Below are 19,196 nucleotides of genomic sequence, written 5' to 3' on the forward strand. Positions count from 1 at the left end.
TCTATCAGGCTGGCATGCACCAGGGTAACCAGACTCCCAGAATCCAGCAAGGCACTCACAGTACACCCTTCCACTTTTACGACACACATTTGTTGCTCAGTCTCGTAAACCGTCTCAGCAGAACAAACAGGACGTGCAAACAAGGATATTCGCCTTGCTGCATCACACTCCATTGGCTCAGTAGTCAGGGGACAATTGGCAGCAATATGCTCAGGTCCATAACACCGCCAGCACTGTATGCGGCCCCGGTCCCCAACTTGAGACCCTGGTCTGGCCTTCAGTGTCTCTCTGGGATTTCTTCCCTCCGTCTGCTCCCCTTCTGAGCCACCTCCCTTAAAGACATTTCTCACCCCTCTAGTAAATGGAACAGCCTTACCGGGTGCTCCGCACGATTTGCTGTTCCTGGGGTTAGAACATCCAGGCGGTACTTCTTGGAGTAGATCCTGAGTAGCTCTGTACCTTTCAATCAGGTTCACCAGCTGTTCCGCATCTGTAGGATCTCCTTGACCGACCCAACACTGAACCTTCGGTGGTAAGGAGCGGATGTATTTGTCAAGCACCACTCTCTCCACGATCTGCGCAGGGGTTGATTCCTCTGGCTGTAGCCATTTCCTTGCAAGATGGACAAGATCATACATTTGTGATCGGGCAGGTAGGTGTTCCACAAAAGTCCAGTTGTGCACCCGTCGAGCACGCACATTCAAATTAACACCCAGACGGGCAAGGATCTCACCCTTCAGCTTGGAGTAATCCTTGGCATCCTGCTCATTCAGATCAAAGTACGCCTTTTGCGGCTCTCCGGTTAGGAAAGGTGCCACCACTGCTGCCCACTGATCTGCAGATAACTTCTCTCGTTCTGCCACTCGCTCAAACACCATGAGATAGGCCTCAATGTCATCGGTGGGTGTCATCTTCTGCAGAGATGTCTGTACCGCTGCACGAGTGTTTTGGCGCAAACCATGAGGGACCGCTGACCTCTCCACTGAGGCCTGAATTTGGTCTTGCAAATGGCGATTAATTTGCTGCTGTTCTTTTAAGGCCAGTTTGTGGGCTTCACCCAGCAGAATATTGGTTTCAGCCTGTACACGCATGGCTTCCTCATGCACCATTCGCTGAGTCGCGCTGGCTTCTTGCAGAGCTGTGCTGATCTTCCCCTGGTTGATATTAGCCTGAATCAGCTGTTTAAGTATTTCATCCATTTTAACAGTCTCTTTTTCTAGCCCTGTTGCCGCCTTCACCCAAGACATACACTGCCAAGCACTCTCGGGGGGGGGGGGGGGGGATCGTGTTGTCGCCCCTAGCAATGATTTTCCGCTTGGAGCAGTAAAAGTCCTTTTAAATAGGTGTATGTCTCTTTAAGACCGCGCCATATGTGAGGGTTTAGCATCAGGAGAGGTTGGTACAGCGGTTTCTTAGTAGCCAGAGACAGGGACACCGTGCATTAAAAGTCATAACAGGGCTTTGCCTGTGTTTTTATTCTTGTCAAAGAAACAGCCTCTTGTACAACAAGGCAAAATACAAAATAAATCCTGCTCGTCTGAGCACTAACTAAACAAGATATTATCTAACTATACCAAGTGCCTTCCTACCAGGCACTGGACACAAAGTAACACAGGTCTTTACTCACATAGCATACAGGCTACTCCAGCCTTAGTAGTCTCCGGTCTGAGTCAGGGGTGAGACTCCCACACACGGTGTCTGCACCTTTTTATACACAGGCTACAGGTGCAGCTAATTGAGCAGCAGCCTTGTCCTACAAACAGAGATGGACTAGGGATTGGGGAACCCGCCCTGCTCTTCTACAATCCAACTCCAGGCCCTTTTTTCCGGCTTTTCCTTAAGCCGAGATTGGAAAGCTAGAGCTTTCTATTGCAAGAACTACTCATTCCCTGGAGCCTAGGATACATATGACAGGATTCTAGGGGAAATGTACCTTCCCTCAATGACTTTACCTGTCACTGTCTCACTCCATCCACAAACAATCCTCCATCCACATACAATCCTCCATCCACAAACAATCCTCCATCCACATACAATCCTCCGTCCACATACAACTATCCACATACAATCCTCCACATACAATCCTCCACCCACATACAATCCTCCACATACTATCCACATACAATGTTCCACATACAATGTTCCACATACAATCCTCCATCCACTTACAAATCATTGAACAATCATCTGCACACACTTGAGCCCCTACACAGTTTTATTCCACATCTTGTCTTATGTCGAGAGCTCCGGATTATTCAGAAGGTGGAAGGACATGATGTGCCCAATGTGGGTCACTTACCTGTGTGGTGTTTGGGGACTTTGTGGTCTTCTCATTACATTCGCTCTGATCTGGACCAAACCTATAAGATCTGAAAAAATAACCAGATGTAGAGTAAGTGCAATGTATGGTCACTGCAGCTCCGGCCTCAACCTCTACTGATCGTTGGGTGGATCCATCAATACAGATGACAGGACATGCGGGGTGATGATTCCCCCCATATTACTATGGACCCTGTCAGAGATGGTTCTAGAGGAGGTTCTATGGGTTGGCACCTGTTTGGGTGTTGCCCTATGCAGTCAATATTCGGCTGCTCTCACCTTTGCTTGACCCAGGTAATGGTCTCGGCCTCTTTGTCTAAGTAATTCTCAGGAACCAGCCCCCAACAACCGGTACGGTGGGAAGCGGCCATCAGCCACCCTTCTGGAATGTTCGAGACCCCAGTAGTGTCCACAAATACGACGTCTCCTACACAAAGCTTCAACTCATCATCGTTCTGGGACTCAAAGGGAAAACGTGCTCGAAGTGTCTGTAAGAAGAAGAGTCTCAGTCATGACCAAGTCCAACAAGTGTCCTCCAGAAAGGACTCAGCATCGTCTGCTGCACGGCCAGGGCACTGGTGGGAGGTCATGGAGATAAATTATAATGATGAGCAATACAGAAAAATTAGGACTGAGAAGTACTTGTAATAGCAGAAGCTTCATGGAGATAACAGGTTAAAAACATGAACTGCAGCTCCAGCAGCTGAGATGGGCATAACACTGCCAGCTAGTACCACCCCAATCCACTGTGTGCATCATATAGTGCCAGCTAGTACCACCCAATCCACTGTGTGCCCCCATAAAGTGCCAGCTAGTACCACCCCAATCCACTGTGTGCCTCATATAGTGCCAGCTAGTACCACCCCAATCCACTGTGTGCATCATATAGTGCCAGCTAGTACCACCGAATCCACTGTGTGCCCCCATATAGTGCCAGCTAGTATCACCCCAATCCACTGTGTGCATCATATAGTGCCAGATAGTACCTCCACAATCCACTGTGTGCCCCCATATAGTGCCAGCTAGTACCACCAAATCCACTGTGTGCATCATATAGTGGCAGCTAGTACCAACCAATCCACTGTGTGCCCCCATATAGTGCCAGCTAGTACCACCCCAATCCACTGTGTGCCCTCATATAGTGCCAGCTAGTACCCCCCCCCCCCCAATCCACTGTGTGCATCATATAGTGGCAGCTAGTACCACCCCAATCCACTGTGTGCCCCCATATAGTGCCAGCTAGTACCTCCTAAATACACTGTGTGCCCGACATAGTGCCATCTAGTACCCCCCAATCCACTCTGTGCCCCCATATAGTGCCAGCTAGTACGACCTCAATCCACTTTGTGCCCCAATAAAGTGCCAGCTAGCACCCCCCCAATCCACTGTGTGCCCCCATATAGTGCCAGCTAGCACCCCCCCAATCCACTGTGTGCCCCCATATAGTGCCAGCTAGTGCCACCCCAATCCACTTTGTGCCCCCATAAAGTGCCAGCTAGTACAACCCCAATCCACTATGTGCCCCCATATAGTGCCAGCTAGTACCTCTTAAATACACTGTGTGCCCGATATAGTGCCAGCTAGTACCACCCCAATCCACTGTGTGCCCCCATATAGTGCCACCCCAATCTACTGTCTCCATCCATATAGTGCCAGCTAGTACCACCCTAATCCACAGTGTGCCCCATATAGTGCCAGCTAGTACCACCCCAATCCACTGTGTGCCCCCCATATAGTGCCAGCTAGTGCCACCCCAATGCACTGTGTGCCCCATATAGTGCCAGCTAGTGCCACCCCAATCCACTGTGTGCCCCATATAGTGCCAGCTAGTGCCACCCCAATCCACTGTGTGCCCCATATAGTGCCAGCTAGTACCACCCCAATCCAATGTGTGCCCCCATATAGTGCCACCCCAATCTACTGTCTCCATCCATATAGTGCCAGCTAGTACCACCCCAATCCACTGTGTGCCCCCCATATAGTGCCACCCCAATACACTGTGTGCCCCCATATAGTGCCAGCTAGTGCCACCCCAATCCACTGTGTGCCCTCATATAGTGTCAGCTAGTGCCACCCCAATCTACTGTGTGCCCCCATATTGTGCCAGCTAGTACCTCCTAAATACACTGTGTGCCCGACATAGTGCCATCTAGTACCACCCCAATCCACTCTGTGCCCCCATATAGTACCAGCTAGTACCACCTCAATCCACTTTGTGCCCCAATAAAGTGCCAGCTAGCACCACCCCAATCCACTGTGTGCCCCCATATAGTGCCAGCTAGTGCCACCCCAATCTACTGTGTGCCCCCATATAGTGGCAGATAGTATCTCTTAAATACACTGTGTGCCCGATATAGTGCCAGCTAGTACCACCCTAATCCACTGTGTGCCCCATATAGTGCCAGCTAGTGCTACCCCAATCTACTGTGTGCCCCCATATAGTGCCAGCTAGTACCACCCCAATCCACTGTGTGCCCCCATATAGTGCCAGCTAGTACCACCCCAATCCACTGTGTGCCCCCATATAGTGCCAGCTAGTGCCACCCCAATCTACTGTCTCCCTCCATATAGTGCCAGCTAGTACCTCCCCAATCCACTGTGTGCCCCCCATATAGTGCCAACCCAATCCACTGTGTGCCCCCATATAGTGCCAGCTAGTAGCACCCCAATCCACTGTGTGCCCCCATATAGTGCCAGCTAGTAGCACCCCAATCCACTGTGTGCCCCCATATAGTGCCAGCTAGTACCACCCCAATCCACTGTGTGCCCCATATAGTGCCTGCTAGTACCTCCACAATCCACAGTGTGCCCCATATAGTGCCAGCTAGTGCCACCCCAATCCACTGTGTGCCCCATATAGTGCCAGCTAGTGCCACCCCAATCCACTGTGTGCCCCCATATAGTGCCAGCTAGTACCACCCCAATCTACTGTGTGCCCCCATATAGTGCCTGCTAGTACCTCCACAATCCACAGTGTGCCCCCATATAGTGCCAGCTAGTGCCACCCCAATCTACTGTGTGCCCCCATATAGTGCCAGCTAGTGCCACCCCAATCCACTGTGTGCCCCCATATAGTGCCAGCTAGTGCCACCCCAATCTACTGTGTGCCCCCATATAGTGCCAGCTAGTGCCACCCCAATCCACTGTGTGCCCCCATATAGTGCCAGCTAGTACCACCCCAATCCACTGTGTGCCCCCATATAGTGCCAGCTAGTAGCACCCCAATCCACTGTGTGCCCCCATATAGTGCCAGCTAGTACCACCCCAATCCACTGTGTGCCCCATATAGTGCCTGCTAGTACCTCCACAATCCACAGTGTGCCCCCATATAGTGCCAGCTAGTGCCACCCCAATCCACTGTGTGACCCCATATAGTGCCAGCTAGTACCTCCACAATCCACAGTGTGCCCCCATATAGTGCCAGCTAGTGCCACCCCAATCCACTGTGTGCCCCCATATAGTGCCAGCTAGTACCACCCCAATCCACTGTGTGCCCCCATATAGTGCCAGCTAGTACCACCCCAATCCACTGTGTGCCCCATATAGTGCCTGCTAGTACCTCCACAATCCACAGTGTGCCCCCATATACTGCCAGCTAGTACTACCCCAATCCACTGTGTGTCCCCATATAGTGCCAGCTAGTACCTCCTAAATACACTGTGTGGCCCCATATAGTGCCAGCTAGTACCACCCCAATCCACTGTGTGCCACCATATAGTGCCAGCTAGTACCTCCCCAACTAACTGTATGCCCCCATATAGTGTTAGCTAGTACCTCTCCAACCCACTGTGTGTCCCCATTTAGTGCCAGCTAGTACCTCCCCAACCCACAGTGTGCCCCCATATAGTGCCAGCCAATATATGACCCCCATACAGAGTCAGGTCCAGTGCGCCTCCTCCATCAATACGACCCCCCTACTGTGCATGTCCACTGGCTGGGAGGAGTGCACTGCGGGCACAATATGGAGGATGGAGCAGTAGTCCACACATGTGGTGGCTTCGATGATCTGCTCTCTTGTATGGATATATGAAGTCACGGACTTACGCTGAGAACAAGTACCTGGTAGTGAACAAATCTCATGTCTCTGGAAAAGATGGCCGCCTCCCATACACAGCGCTGGGTCGGGCTGATAGATTTCGCTAAACGCTCCAGCGTCCCCTGGTGATGTGGTGAGAACTTGTGGGCCAGAGTCAAGTGGAAATCTCTAGAGACCGACCTCACAGAGCAGCCTGCGGGAACAGAGGTGTCAAGAAGGAGATTTCTACAAATAGACAGAATGAAGATCTGGATCTCCTGCCAAATCCTCTGATCTTACAGGATTCCAGGGACTGACCTTAGGAAGAGACACATCCCACAGTCCGGACCCCATTCAGCGATGGACTGGGGTCGTCATTAATACAGACATACCAGAGGAAGGCAGGAGGTTTTTTCCTTTCGGCCTTCGGTCTTTATATACATATTATATACATATCGCTCAGTGGCGCTGCCTCTATTGGTCCTGGTAATGAAGTAACTTTCATGTGACTCTCCCAGAGCTGCTCAGATGGTGCCAGTTGTTGGCTGTTTGCCCCAGTAGAGTGTTTATGGCAGAAAGAAAATCTCTAAAATATTCATGTCCAACAAAACGTTTCAGTTCTGACATTTTTGGTACAATTTCTTAATCTAAAATAAAAAATAACCCACAAAGCGAATCATACCCAAAGATCGGAACCAGTCCACGAAATATATAAAATAACTGACCAAGTACAGGGATTCTTTGTGTGACTGAGTTTGGACTTGTGTGATGTGGTGGTGGTCCTCCTCGCACTGTCCTGTGTGATGTGGTGGTGGTCCTCCTCGCACTGTCCTGTGTGATGTGGTGGTGGTCCTCCTCGCACTGTCCTGTGTGATGTGGTGGTGTTCCTCCTCGCACTGTCCTGTGTGATGTGGTGGTGTTCCTCCTCGCACTGTCCTGTGTGATTGAGTTTGGACTTGTGTGATGTGGTGGTGGTCCTCCTCGCACTGTCCTGTGTGATGTGGTTGTGGTCCTTCTCGCACTGTCCTGTGTGATGTGGTGGTGGTCCTCCTCGCACTGTCCTGTGTGATGTGGTGGTGGTCCACCTCGCACTGTCTTGTGTGACTGAGTTTGGACCTGTGTGATGTGGTGGTGGTCCTCCTCGCACTGTCCTGTGTGACTGAGTTTGGACCTGTGTGATGTGGTGGTGGTCCTCCTCGCACTGTCCTGTGTGATGTGGTGGTGGTCCACCTCGCACTGTCTTGTGTGACTGAGTTTGGACCTGTGTGATGTGGTGGTGGTCCTCCTCGCACTGTCCTGTGTGACTGAGTTTGGACCTGTGTGATGTGGTGGTGGTCCTCCTCGCACTGTCCTGTGTGATGTGGTGGTGGTCCACCTCGCACTGTCTTGTGTGACTGAGTTTGGACCTGTGTGATGTGGTGGTGGTCCTCCTCGCACTGTCCTGTGTGACTGAGTTTGGACCTGTGTGATGTGGTGGTGGTCCTCCTCGCACTGTCCTGTGTGATGTGGTGGTGGTCCTCCTCGCACTGTCCTGTGTGACTGAGTTTGGACTTGTGTGATGTGGTGGTGGTCCTCCTCGCACTGTCCTGTGTGACTGAGTTTGGACCTGTGTGATGTGGTGGTGTTCCTCCTCGCACTGTCCTGTGTGATGTGGTTGTGGTCCTCCTCGCACTGTCCTGTGTGATGTGGTTGTGGTCCTTCTCGCACTGTCCTGTGTGATGTGGTGGTGGTCCTCCTCGCACTGTCCTGTGTGATGTGGTGGTGGTCCTCCTCGCACTGTCCTGTGTGACTGAGTTTGGACCTGTGTGATGTGGTGGTGGTCCTCCTCGCACTGTCCTGTGTGACTGAGTTTGGACTTGTGTGATGTGGTGGTGGTCCTCCTCGCACTGTCCTTTGTGATGTGGTTGTGGTCCTTCTCGCACTGTCCTGTGTGATGTGGTGGTGGTCCTCCTCGCACTGTCCTGTGTGACTGAGTTTGGACCTGTGTGATGTGGTGGTGGTCCTCCTCGCACTGTCCTGTGTGACTGAGTTTGGACTTGTGTGATGTGGTGGTGGTCCTCCTCGCACTGTCCTGTGTGACTGAGTTTGGACCTGTGTGATGTGGTGGTGGTCCTCCTCGCACTGTCCTGTGTGACTGAGTTTGGACCTGTGTGATGTGGTGGTGGTCCTCCTCGCACTGTCCTTTGTGATGTGGTTGTGGTCCTTCTCGCACTGTCCTGTGTGATGTGGTGGTGGTCCTCCTCGCACTGTCCTGTGTGACTGAGTTTGGACCTGTGTGATGTGGTGGTGGTCCTCCTCGCACTGTCCTGTGTGACTGAGTTTGGACTTGTGTGATGTGGTGGTGGTCCTCCTCGCACTGTCCTGTGTGACTGAGTTTGGACTTGTGTGATGTGGTGGTGGTCCTCCTCGCACTGTCCTGTGTGACTGAGTTTGGACCTGTGTGATGTGGTGGTGGTCCTCCTCGCACTGTCCTGTGTGACTGAGTTTGGACCTGTGTGATGTGGTGGTGGTCCTCCTCGCACTGTCCTCTGTGACTGAGTTTGGACCTGTGTGATGTGGTGGTGGTCCTCCTCGCACTGTCCTGTGTGATGTGGTGGTGGTCCTCCTCGCACTGTCCTGTGTGATGTGGTGGTGGTCCTCCTCGCACTGTCCTGTGTGACTGAGTTTGGACCTGTGTGATATGGTGGTGGTCCTCCTCGCACTGTCTTGTGTGACTGAGTTTGGACCTGTGTGATGTGGTGGTGGTCCTCCTCGCACTGTCCTGTGTGACTGAGTTTGGACTTGTGTGATGTGGTGATGGTCCTCCTCGCACTGTCCTGTGTGATGTGGTTGTGGTCCTTCTCGCACTGTCTTGTGTGACTGAGTTTGGACCTGTGTGATGTGGTGGTGGTCCTCCTCGCACTGTCCTGTGTGACTGAGTTTGGACCTGTGTGACGTGGTGGTGGTCCTCCTCGCACTGTCCTGTGTGATGTGGTGGTGGTCCTCCTCGCACTGTCCTGTGTGATGTGGTGGTGGTCCTCCTCGCACTGTCCTGTGTGATGTGGTGGTGGTCCTCCTTGCACTGTCATTTGGGACTGAGTTTGAACTTGTGATCTTGTCACCAAGATGTTGTCTGATTTATGAATAAATGTGTGAAACGGCTGTAGTGAATAGTGTGAGAAAAAACCTTGGAGGAGTCAAAAGTCCCACGTTCGCAGTTGTTCTGAAATGTTTTACTCTCAGGCCGGTGGTTCGGAGCTCTGACGTCCTCCATCATGTGTTTCAGTGGACGGTGGGAGTCCGATGGGTATGGGAAGGTTTTGTACAGACTTCAATGTCTAATTTGTCCGGCACTCCAGAATTTCTCTGTGAACCTGATGTTCTTGACCACTGACGTTCATCGCTTGGTGGAGCCTCAAGTAATTTGATTTGAACCCATCTACCTACAGTGAAGGAAATAAGTATTTGATCCCTTGCTGATTTTGTAAGTTTGCCCGCTGTCAAAGACATGAACAGTCTAGAATTTTTAGGCTAGGTTAATTTTACCAGTGAGAGATAGATTATATAAAAAAAAAAAAAGAAAATCACATTGTCAGAATAATCTATATTTATTTGCATTGTGCACAGAGAAATAAGTATTTGATCCCTTTGGCAAACAAGACTTAATACTTGGTGGCAAAACCCTTGTTGGCAAGCACAGCAGTCAGACGTTTTTTGTAGTTGATGATGAGGTTTGCACACATGTTAGATGGAATTTTGGCCCACTCCTCTTTACAGATCATCTGTAAATCATTAAGATTTCGAGGCTGTCGCTTGGCAACTCGGATCTTCAGCTCCCTCCATAAGTTTTCGATGGGATTAAGGTCTGGAGACTGGCTAGGCCACTCCATGACCTTAATGTGCTTCTTTTTGAGCCACTCCTTTGTTGCCTTGGCTGTATGTTTCGGGTCATTGTCGTGCTGGAAGACGCAGCCACGAGCCATTTTTAATGTCCTGGTGGAGGGAAGGAGGTTGTCACTCAGGATTTGACGGTACATGGCTCCATCCATTCTCACATTGATGCGGTGAAGTAGTCCTGTGCCCTTAGCAGAGAAACACCCCCAAAACATAATGTTTCCACCTCCATGCTTGACAGTGGGGACGGTGTTCTTTGGGTTATAGGCAGCATTTCTCTTCCTCCAAACACGGCGAGTTGAGTTAATGCCAAAGAGCTCAATTTTAGTCTCATCTGACCACAGCACCTTCTCCCAATCACTCTCAGAATCATCCAGATGTTCATTTGCAAACTTCAGACGGGCCTGTACATGTGCCTTCTTGAGCAGGGGGACCTTGCGGGCACTGCAGGATTGTAATGTGTTACCAATGGTTTTCTTGGGGACTGTGGTCCCAGCTGCCTTGAGATCATTAACAAGTTCCCCCCGTGTAGTTTTCGGCTGAGCTCTCCCCTTCCTGAGGATCAAGGATACCCCACGAGGTGAGATTTTACATGGAGCCCCAGATCGATGTGGATTGACAGTCATTTTGTATGTCTTCCATTTTCTTACTATTGCACCAACAGTTGTCTCCTTCTCACCCAGCGTCTTACTTATGGTTTTGTAGCCCATTCCAGCCTTGTGCAGGTCTATGATCTTGTCCCTGACATCCTTAGAAAGCTCTTTGGTCTTGCCCATGTTGTAGAGGTTAGAGTCAGACTGATCATTGAGTCTGTGGACAGGAGTCTCTTATACAGGTGACCATGTAAGAGCTGTCTATAATGCCGGCACCAAGGTGATTTGGAGCAGTAACTGGTCTGGAGGAGGCTGAGCTCTTAATGGTTGGTCGGGGGTCACATACTTATTTCTCTGTGCACAATGCAAATAAATAGAGATCATTCTGACTATGTGATTTTCTGTTTTTTTATATAATCTATCTCTCACTGGTAAAATTAACCGAGCCTAAAAATTCTAGACTGTTCATGACTTTGACAGCGGGCAAACGTACAAAATCAGCAAGGGATCAAATACTTATTTCCTTCACTGTATGTAAAGCGAGTTCCCGTGAAGTTGGTAGCCGTTCTGTTCCTCACCTTCCTCGTGAAAAGACTGCAATGATGGGAAATTCTGGTGAACCCACGGTGTTTTTGGGACAGAAGACTAACGGAACATTCTTGACCTAGGCCACCATTTTGCCGTGGTCTCAGTTCAATCATGTTCTTCCTTGTTCTTTGCCAGTCGTAGTTCCTCTTCCCTGCTGTTGTCACTTCATGTGGGTGACATCATCGAGTACCACAATGCATCTCCCTGCAGCCTGGTGAACTCTCATCTTCAATGGTTCTTATTTAGATGTAAATATTCTATTCCTTTCTGGTGGAGACATATTGGATGAAGACACATCCACTGTAGCTGATAAAACTTTCCCCGGAAGCGATCGGCCTTCTCGCATCATCAGCCGTCATTGTGGATTTAGTGGCCACCACTGGCACAGGTCAGAGGGGCAAAGTTTAGACCTTTAGCTGGGACTTTTGTCTCTAGGTGGGTCATCTCCCCATCTGATCCGTCCATTATCTGATTGCCCTCCGTGCTACGCTGGTCTATAATACTAATGTGGTGAATGTCATGTCACTAAATATGTGCCCACATCCCTCAGCATCTGCTTGATAACTCCCATCATCCACTGGAACACAAACTTCAGTCTATTAGCACCCAGAAGAATGAATGTCCACAGAAAGGCTCTGATATAATCCTATAGATGGAGGGGGATACAGGACTGATTCTGGTCCTAAATCATACAACGAACAGCGGACACCGCGGTGACTGGATCTTATTCATCAGAACCGCTCTGGTTGGGGTAACTGGGATTAGAATGAGTTGATTGGGGTACAATTATTTGGGTTTTCTAGTGATTTGGGTTCTGTTGATAGGGTAAGGTGATTGGTTTACTGTGATTTGAGTAAGGTAATTTGGGGGCGGTGACTGTGGTAAAGTGATTGGGTTATGGTCATTGTCGTAAAGTGATTGTGATATTGTGATTGGGTTACTATGATTGGCTTACAGTGATTGGGTTACAGTGATCGGGTTACAGTGATTGGGTTTCGGCGATTGGGTTACGGCGATTGGGTTACGGCGATTGGGTTACGGTGATTGGGTTACGGCGATTGGGTTATGGTCATTAAAAGTGCAGACATGGCAGGAAGACCATGGGAGTGATTGTGGAGAACCATTCCTACCGTTACCCCTTCTGGTTTCGGGCCTCGCTCTATGGAATAGAATCATTAATAAGTCACCACTGCTAGAAGAGATTGTTGTAATAAAATAATATTAATGATTGACAATCGTCATTATGCCCGTGGTTGGCTTAGTGGCGCATGGGCACAACCAGACGGCACATGGAGGGTACGTGAAGGTCAGATATGGAGGCGTCAGATGTATTATGGTTTTCCACCTTTGATGTTGGCTGGGCAGGTTGGCCGCTGGCGTGGCTGGTACGTACATTTTTGGCAGTCACCAACATTCACTAATGTCATGACCAGTAACGTGCAGGGACTTCAGACAATACTCCTGTGAGTCAGTGCTGGATGAAAAAAAGATAAATTGACCCCTCACCTGTCAGAGTGGACACCTGGTGGCAGAAACCCCCCACAAAGCTCCTGATGGCGTCGGCTGCAGCCTTGTTTAAGAAGAAGCCTATGAATGAGCTGGATGAATACAGGGACAATGAAATGGTCTGAGGAAAAGCGGCGAGGTCCCCGGTGATCTTGAGCGCAGCATGGAGACGTTCAACCTTCCCATCTTCACACTGGACAGAAGAAGGAAGGAGATAAAGTGGAATCAGAACAAGTGAAGTCAAGGTTGAGCCGCACAATGACCCCCCCCCCCCACCCCACCCTCCGGTGTCCTTCATGAGAAAAAGCCCTGGAGAAGACCTTTAAAAATGACAGAAAATGTTGTGTTTCCACCACAGCTTCCAACAACTGGACGACGGATAAAACAGAAAGGGGTCCCCCTCCAGGAAGCAGCACCCCCGGTCTGAAGGTCCCCGACTGCTCATAGTGGCCCCTGGGATGTACATTTTGTGGAGTCAGGTGTTTGCATGTTCGTTTTAGATGTCCCTGTGCGGAGATCTCACCGTGAAGAAGTCGCTCAGTGTTATGTGGGGGAACCGGCCATGAGCTCTGTTCTTCCCACACAGTCTGAGGCTCTCGGCCTGAAACTCCTGCAGTGATGTCCCCAGAGGCCCGGTGGGAACCAAGTACAGAAAATACTCCTGAGGGATTGGATCATCTAGAGAGGGATCCCGCCAATGTTCCTGTAACCTGTGTGGACAGAGAAGGGTTAATATTGAGGTCATCTCTGGTCCTCACATTCACAGCACGTCTGTTACTGGACTATTACATGATGCGATCCCTGATGTTACTCAACCGATCCATGAATGGCGGCGATACTAGCGTGTTATAACGGTGATAATGTCACAAGACCGGCAATATGGCGAGCAGGCCGCTAGACATTGGTACTTGGCTGTTTGGCGTGTATTTGGGGGACCGTCCATATCAATAATGTGATATACAGCTGATCGACCATGTCCTCAGGATGAACAATGCGGCAGGACATACCGGCCCGTGGGTGCCCTCCTCCATGCAGAGATAAGGAGGAAAAAACGGGATACACGGCGCTGCTTAATGTAATTAGTTTAATAACGATGGATGCTACGCGTTTCGATACCGGACTGGCATCTTCATCAGGCATATCAAGGGGATAGTACAGAGGACACATATATATACACAAATGTACAAAATTGAAATCAAGCTCATTGGGCCAGTTCAGACCAGCCTCCTGGCCAGAAAAACCGCCAAAAACAGCAGGTCAAAGTTCAGCAAATGTCATAACATAAAGAACATAATACAAAATGAAAAAATGGGGTGAATGCAATAACAAATGAGTTGCTAACAGATAGTACATGTTATTAGATGTCACATTTAGTATAGTAAGTCTATGAGCAAACTAATCCGTTCAGTTCCTGAACCAAAATGATTATCGGCATTTAGTACAAATAACATATTGTTTATACAAGTGTTTTATATGTGGTATATGAAAGGGATAGATGATATGGAGTTGTCAGGGGATGGTGAGATAGTACGATGTCTAGAGAATGTTTTATTTGTACGAGATCCTAATATAGCGCATAGTAGCGCGTTGTCATGGTAACCTGTAAACACAGACAAACCGGAAGAGAAGGGAAACTATGTTGGAACGCATAGTGAAGCGCAACAGCGCAGTGAGAAAGTTTCGCTAAAAATGTTTTCGTTACAATCAGTCATAAGTGGCCAAAGATAGAAGCAACAAGGTATAAGTTTATTATAAGTATGATAGAAATACTGAGAGATGCTATTATAATATAAATAATGAAGTCATGAAGAACACTAACAGCTAAAGGGCCGAACAGGTTCGATGTGGGGAACAATACAATTAGTTAGATGAGCAGGGACAATACTGCAGTCAGGCTGGACAGGGACTACCTCACCCTATAAACCACGTATAGGAGTTCTACTGCCCAGACACCAACATCTCCCCCGATGTCCACCCATGACACATTCCCGGAAAGCCCCGCAAACACGTGGGTTAATATCGTAGCAAGGCGTCAGAAACATCAATATTCGGCCCTTTCCCATCTGCACAGTCCTACTTCCCACCACATTCATCTACACAGTCCTAATTCCCACCACATCCATCAACACAGTCCCACTTCCCACCACATTCATCTACACAGTACTAATTCCTACCTCATCCATCTACACAGTCCTACTTCCCACCACATATATCTACACAGTCCTACTTCCCACCACATTCATCTACACAGTCCTACTTCCCACCTCATCCATCTGCACAGTCCTACTTCCCACCACATCCATCTAACCAGGCCTACTTCCTACCTAATCCATCTGCACAGTCCTACTTCCTACCTCATCCATCTGCACAGTCCAACTCCTACCTCATCTATCTGCACAGTCCAACTTCCCACCACATTCATCTACACAATTCCACTTCCCACCACATCCATCTACACAGTCCTACTTCCCACCACATCCATCTACACAGTCCCACTTCCCACCACATCCATCTAAGCAGTCCTACTTCCCACCTCATCGATCTACACAGTTCTACATCCTACCTCATCCATCTGCACAGTCCTACTTCCCACCACATCCATCTACACAGTCCTACTTCCCACCACATCCATCTGCACAGTCCTACTTCCCACCACATCGATTTGAACAGTCCTACTTCCTACCTCATCAATCTACACAGTCCTACTTCCCACCACATCCATCTACACAGTACTAATTCCTACCTCATCCATCTACACAGTCCTAATTCCCACCACATTCATCTACACAGTCCTACTTCCCACCACATTCATCTACACAGTCCAACTTCCCACCACATCCATCTATGCAGTCCCACTTCCCACCACATCCATCTACACAGTCCTACTTCCTACCTCATCCATCTGCACAGTCCTACTTCACACCACATCCATCTGCACAGTCCTACTTTCCATCACATCCATCTGCACAGTCTTACTTCCCACCACATCCATCTGCACAGTCCTACTTCCCACCACATTCATCTACACAGTCCTAATTCCCACCACATCCATCAACACAGTCCCACTTCCCACCACATTCATCTACACAGTACTAATTCCTACCTCATCCATCTACACAGTCCTACTTCCCACCACATATATCTACACAGTCCTACTTCCCACCACATTCATCTACACAGTCCTACTTCCCACCTCATCCATCTGCACAGTCCTACTTCCCACCACATCCATCTAACCAGGCCTACTTCCTACCTAATCCATCTGCACAGTCCTACTTCCTACCTCATCCATCTGCACAGTCCAACTCCTACCTCATCTATCTGCACAGTCCAACTTCCCACCACATTCATCTACACAATTCCACTTCCCACCACATCCATCTACACAGTCCTACTTCCCACCACATCCATCTACACAGTCCCACTTCCCACCACATCCATCTAAGCAGTCCTACTTCCCACCTCATCGATCTACACAGTTCTACATCCTACCTCATCCATCTGCACAGTCCTACTTCCCACCACATCCATCTACACAGTCCTACTTCCCACCACATCCATCTGCACAGTCCTACTTCCCACCACATCTATTTGAACAGTCCTACTTCCTACCTCATCAATCTACACAGTCCTACTTCCCACCACATCCATCTACACAGTACTAATTCCTACCTCATCCATCTACACAGTCCTAATTCCCACCACATTCATCTACACAGTCCTACTTCCCACCACATTCATCTACACAGTCCAACTTCCCACCACATCCATCTATGCAGTCCCACTTCCCACCACATCCATCTACACAGTCCTACTTCCTACCTCATCCATCTGCACAGTCCTACTTCACACCACATCCATCTGCACAGTCCTACTTTCCATCACATCCATCTGCACAGTCTTACTTCCCACCACATCCATCTGCACAGTCCTACTTCCCACCACATCCATCTGCACAGTCCTACTTCCCACCACATCCATCTGCACAGTCCTACTTCCTACCTCATCCATCTACACAGTCCTACTTCCCACCACATCCATCTACACAGTACTACTTCCTACCTCATCCATCTACACAGTCCCACTTCCCACCTGATCCATCTGCACAGTCCTACTTCCCACCACATCCATCTACACAGTCCTACTTCCTACCTAATCCATCTGCACAGTCCTACTTACCACCTTATCCATCTGCATAGTCTTACTTCCTACCTCATCTATCTGCAAAGTCCTACTTCCCACCACATCCATCTACACAGTCCTACTTCCCACCACATCCATCTGCACAGTCCTACTTCCCACCACAGCCATCTGCACAGTACTACTTCCCACCTCATCCATCTACACAGTCCTACTTCCCACCTCATCCATCTACACAGTTCTACATCCTACCTCATCCATCTGCACAGTCCTACTTACCACCTTATCCATTTGCACAGTCTTACTAATTCCTACCTGATCCATCTACACAGTCCTACTTCCCACCACATCCATCTACGCTGTCCTACTTCCCACCACATCCATCTACGCTGTCCTACTTCCCACCACATCCATCTACACAGTCCTACTTCCTACATCATTCATCTGCACAGTCCTACTTCCTACCTCATCCATCTGCACAGTCCTACTTCCTACCTCATCCATCTGCACAGTCCTACTTCCTACCTCATCCATCTACACAGTCCCACTTCCCATCACATCCATCTACACAGTCATACTTCCCACCACATCCATCTACGCAGTCCCACTTCCCACCACATCCATCTACACAGTCCTACTTCCCACCCCATCCATCTGCACAGTCCTTCTTCCTACCACATCCATCTACACAGTCCTACTTTCTACCTCATCCATCTGCACAGTCCTACTTCCTACCTCATCCATCTGCACAATCCTACATCTCACCTCATATCTGCACAGTCCTACTTCCCACCACATCCAACTACACAGTCACACTTCCCACCACATCCATCTACACAGTCCTACTTCCCACCTCATCCATCTACCCAGTCCTACTTCCTACCACATCCATCTACACAGTCAAACTTCCCACCACATCCATCTACACAGTCCTACTTCCCACCACATCCATCTACCCAGTCCTACTTCCTACCACATCCATCTGCACAGTCCTACTTCCTACCTCATCTATCTGCACTGTCCTACTTCCCACCACATCCATCTACACAGTCCTACTTCCCACCACATCCATCTGCACAGTCCTACTTCCCACCACACCCATTTGAACAGTCCTACTTCCCACCTCATCCATCTACACAGTCCTACTTCCCACCACATCCATCTACACAGTACTAATTCCTACCTCAGCCATCTACATAGTCCTACTTCCCACCACATTCATCTGCAGAGTCCTACTTCCTACCTCATTCATCTACACAGTCCTACTTCTCACCACATTCATTTGCACAGTCCTACTTCCTACTTCATCCATCTGCACAGTCCTACTTCCTACCTCATTCATCTGCTCAATTCTACTTCCTACCTCATTCATCTGCACAGTCCTACTTCCCACCACATCCATCTACGCTGTCCTACTTCCCACCACATCCATCTACGCTGTCCTACTTCCTACATCATCCATCTGCACAGTCCTACTTCCTACCTCATCCATCTGCACAGTCCTACTTCTCAAATTATCCATCTGCACAGTCCTACTTCTCATCCATCTGCACAGTCCTACTTTCCACCACATCCATCTACACAGTCCCACTTCCCACCACATCCATCTACACAGTCCTACTTCCTACATCATCCATCTGCACAGTCCTACTTTCTACCTCATCCATCTGCACAGTCCTACTTCCTACCTCATCCATCTGCACAATCCTACATCTCACCTCATATCTGCACAGTCCTACTTCCCACCACATCCAACTACACAGTCACACTTCCCACCACATCCATCTACACAGTCCTACTTCCCACCTCATCCATCTACCCAGTCCTACTTCCTACCACATCCATCTGCACAGTCCTACTTCCTACCTCATCCATCTGCACAGTCCTACTTCCCACCACATCCATCTACACAGTCCTACTTCCCACCACATCCATCTGCACAGTCCTACTTCCCACCACATCCATTTGAACAGTCCTACTTCCCACCTCATCCATCTACACAGTCCTACTTACCACATTATCCATCTGCACAGTCTTACTAATTCCTACCTGATCCATCTACACAGTCCTACTTCCCACCACAGCCATCTGCACAGTCCTACTTCACACCACATCCATCTACGCTGTCCTACTTCCCACCACATCCATCTACTCTGTCCTAC

At 49.3% G+C, this 19,196-nt stretch overlaps 1 protein-coding gene across 1 annotated transcript in view; it reads right to left on the reverse strand.

Annotated features, from left to right (window-relative positions):
• UBASH3A (ubiquitin associated and SH3 domain containing A) overlaps positions 1–19,196 on the reverse strand; it is a 71,897-nt gene that overhangs the window by 42,744 nt on the left and 9,957 nt on the right. The window contains exons 3-7 of the mRNA XM_075847248.1: positions 13,418–13,604; positions 12,895–13,087; positions 6,379–6,548; positions 2,599–2,807; positions 2,300–2,369 (exon numbers count right to left, since the gene is read on the reverse strand). Of these exons, the coding sequence (XP_075703363.1) occupies positions 2,300–2,369; positions 2,599–2,807; positions 6,379–6,548; positions 12,895–13,087; positions 13,418–13,604 (829 nt within the window). The remainder of the gene's footprint in view (positions 1–2,299; positions 2,370–2,598; positions 2,808–6,378; positions 6,549–12,894; positions 13,088–13,417; positions 13,605–19,196) is intronic.

The sequence above is a fragment of the Rhinoderma darwinii genome, assembly GCF_050947455.1.
Source record: "Rhinoderma darwinii isolate aRhiDar2 chromosome 2 unlocalized genomic scaffold, aRhiDar2.hap1 SUPER_2_unloc_37, whole genome shotgun sequence".
NCBI lineage: Eukaryota > Metazoa > Chordata > Amphibia > Anura > Rhinodermatidae > Rhinoderma > Rhinoderma darwinii.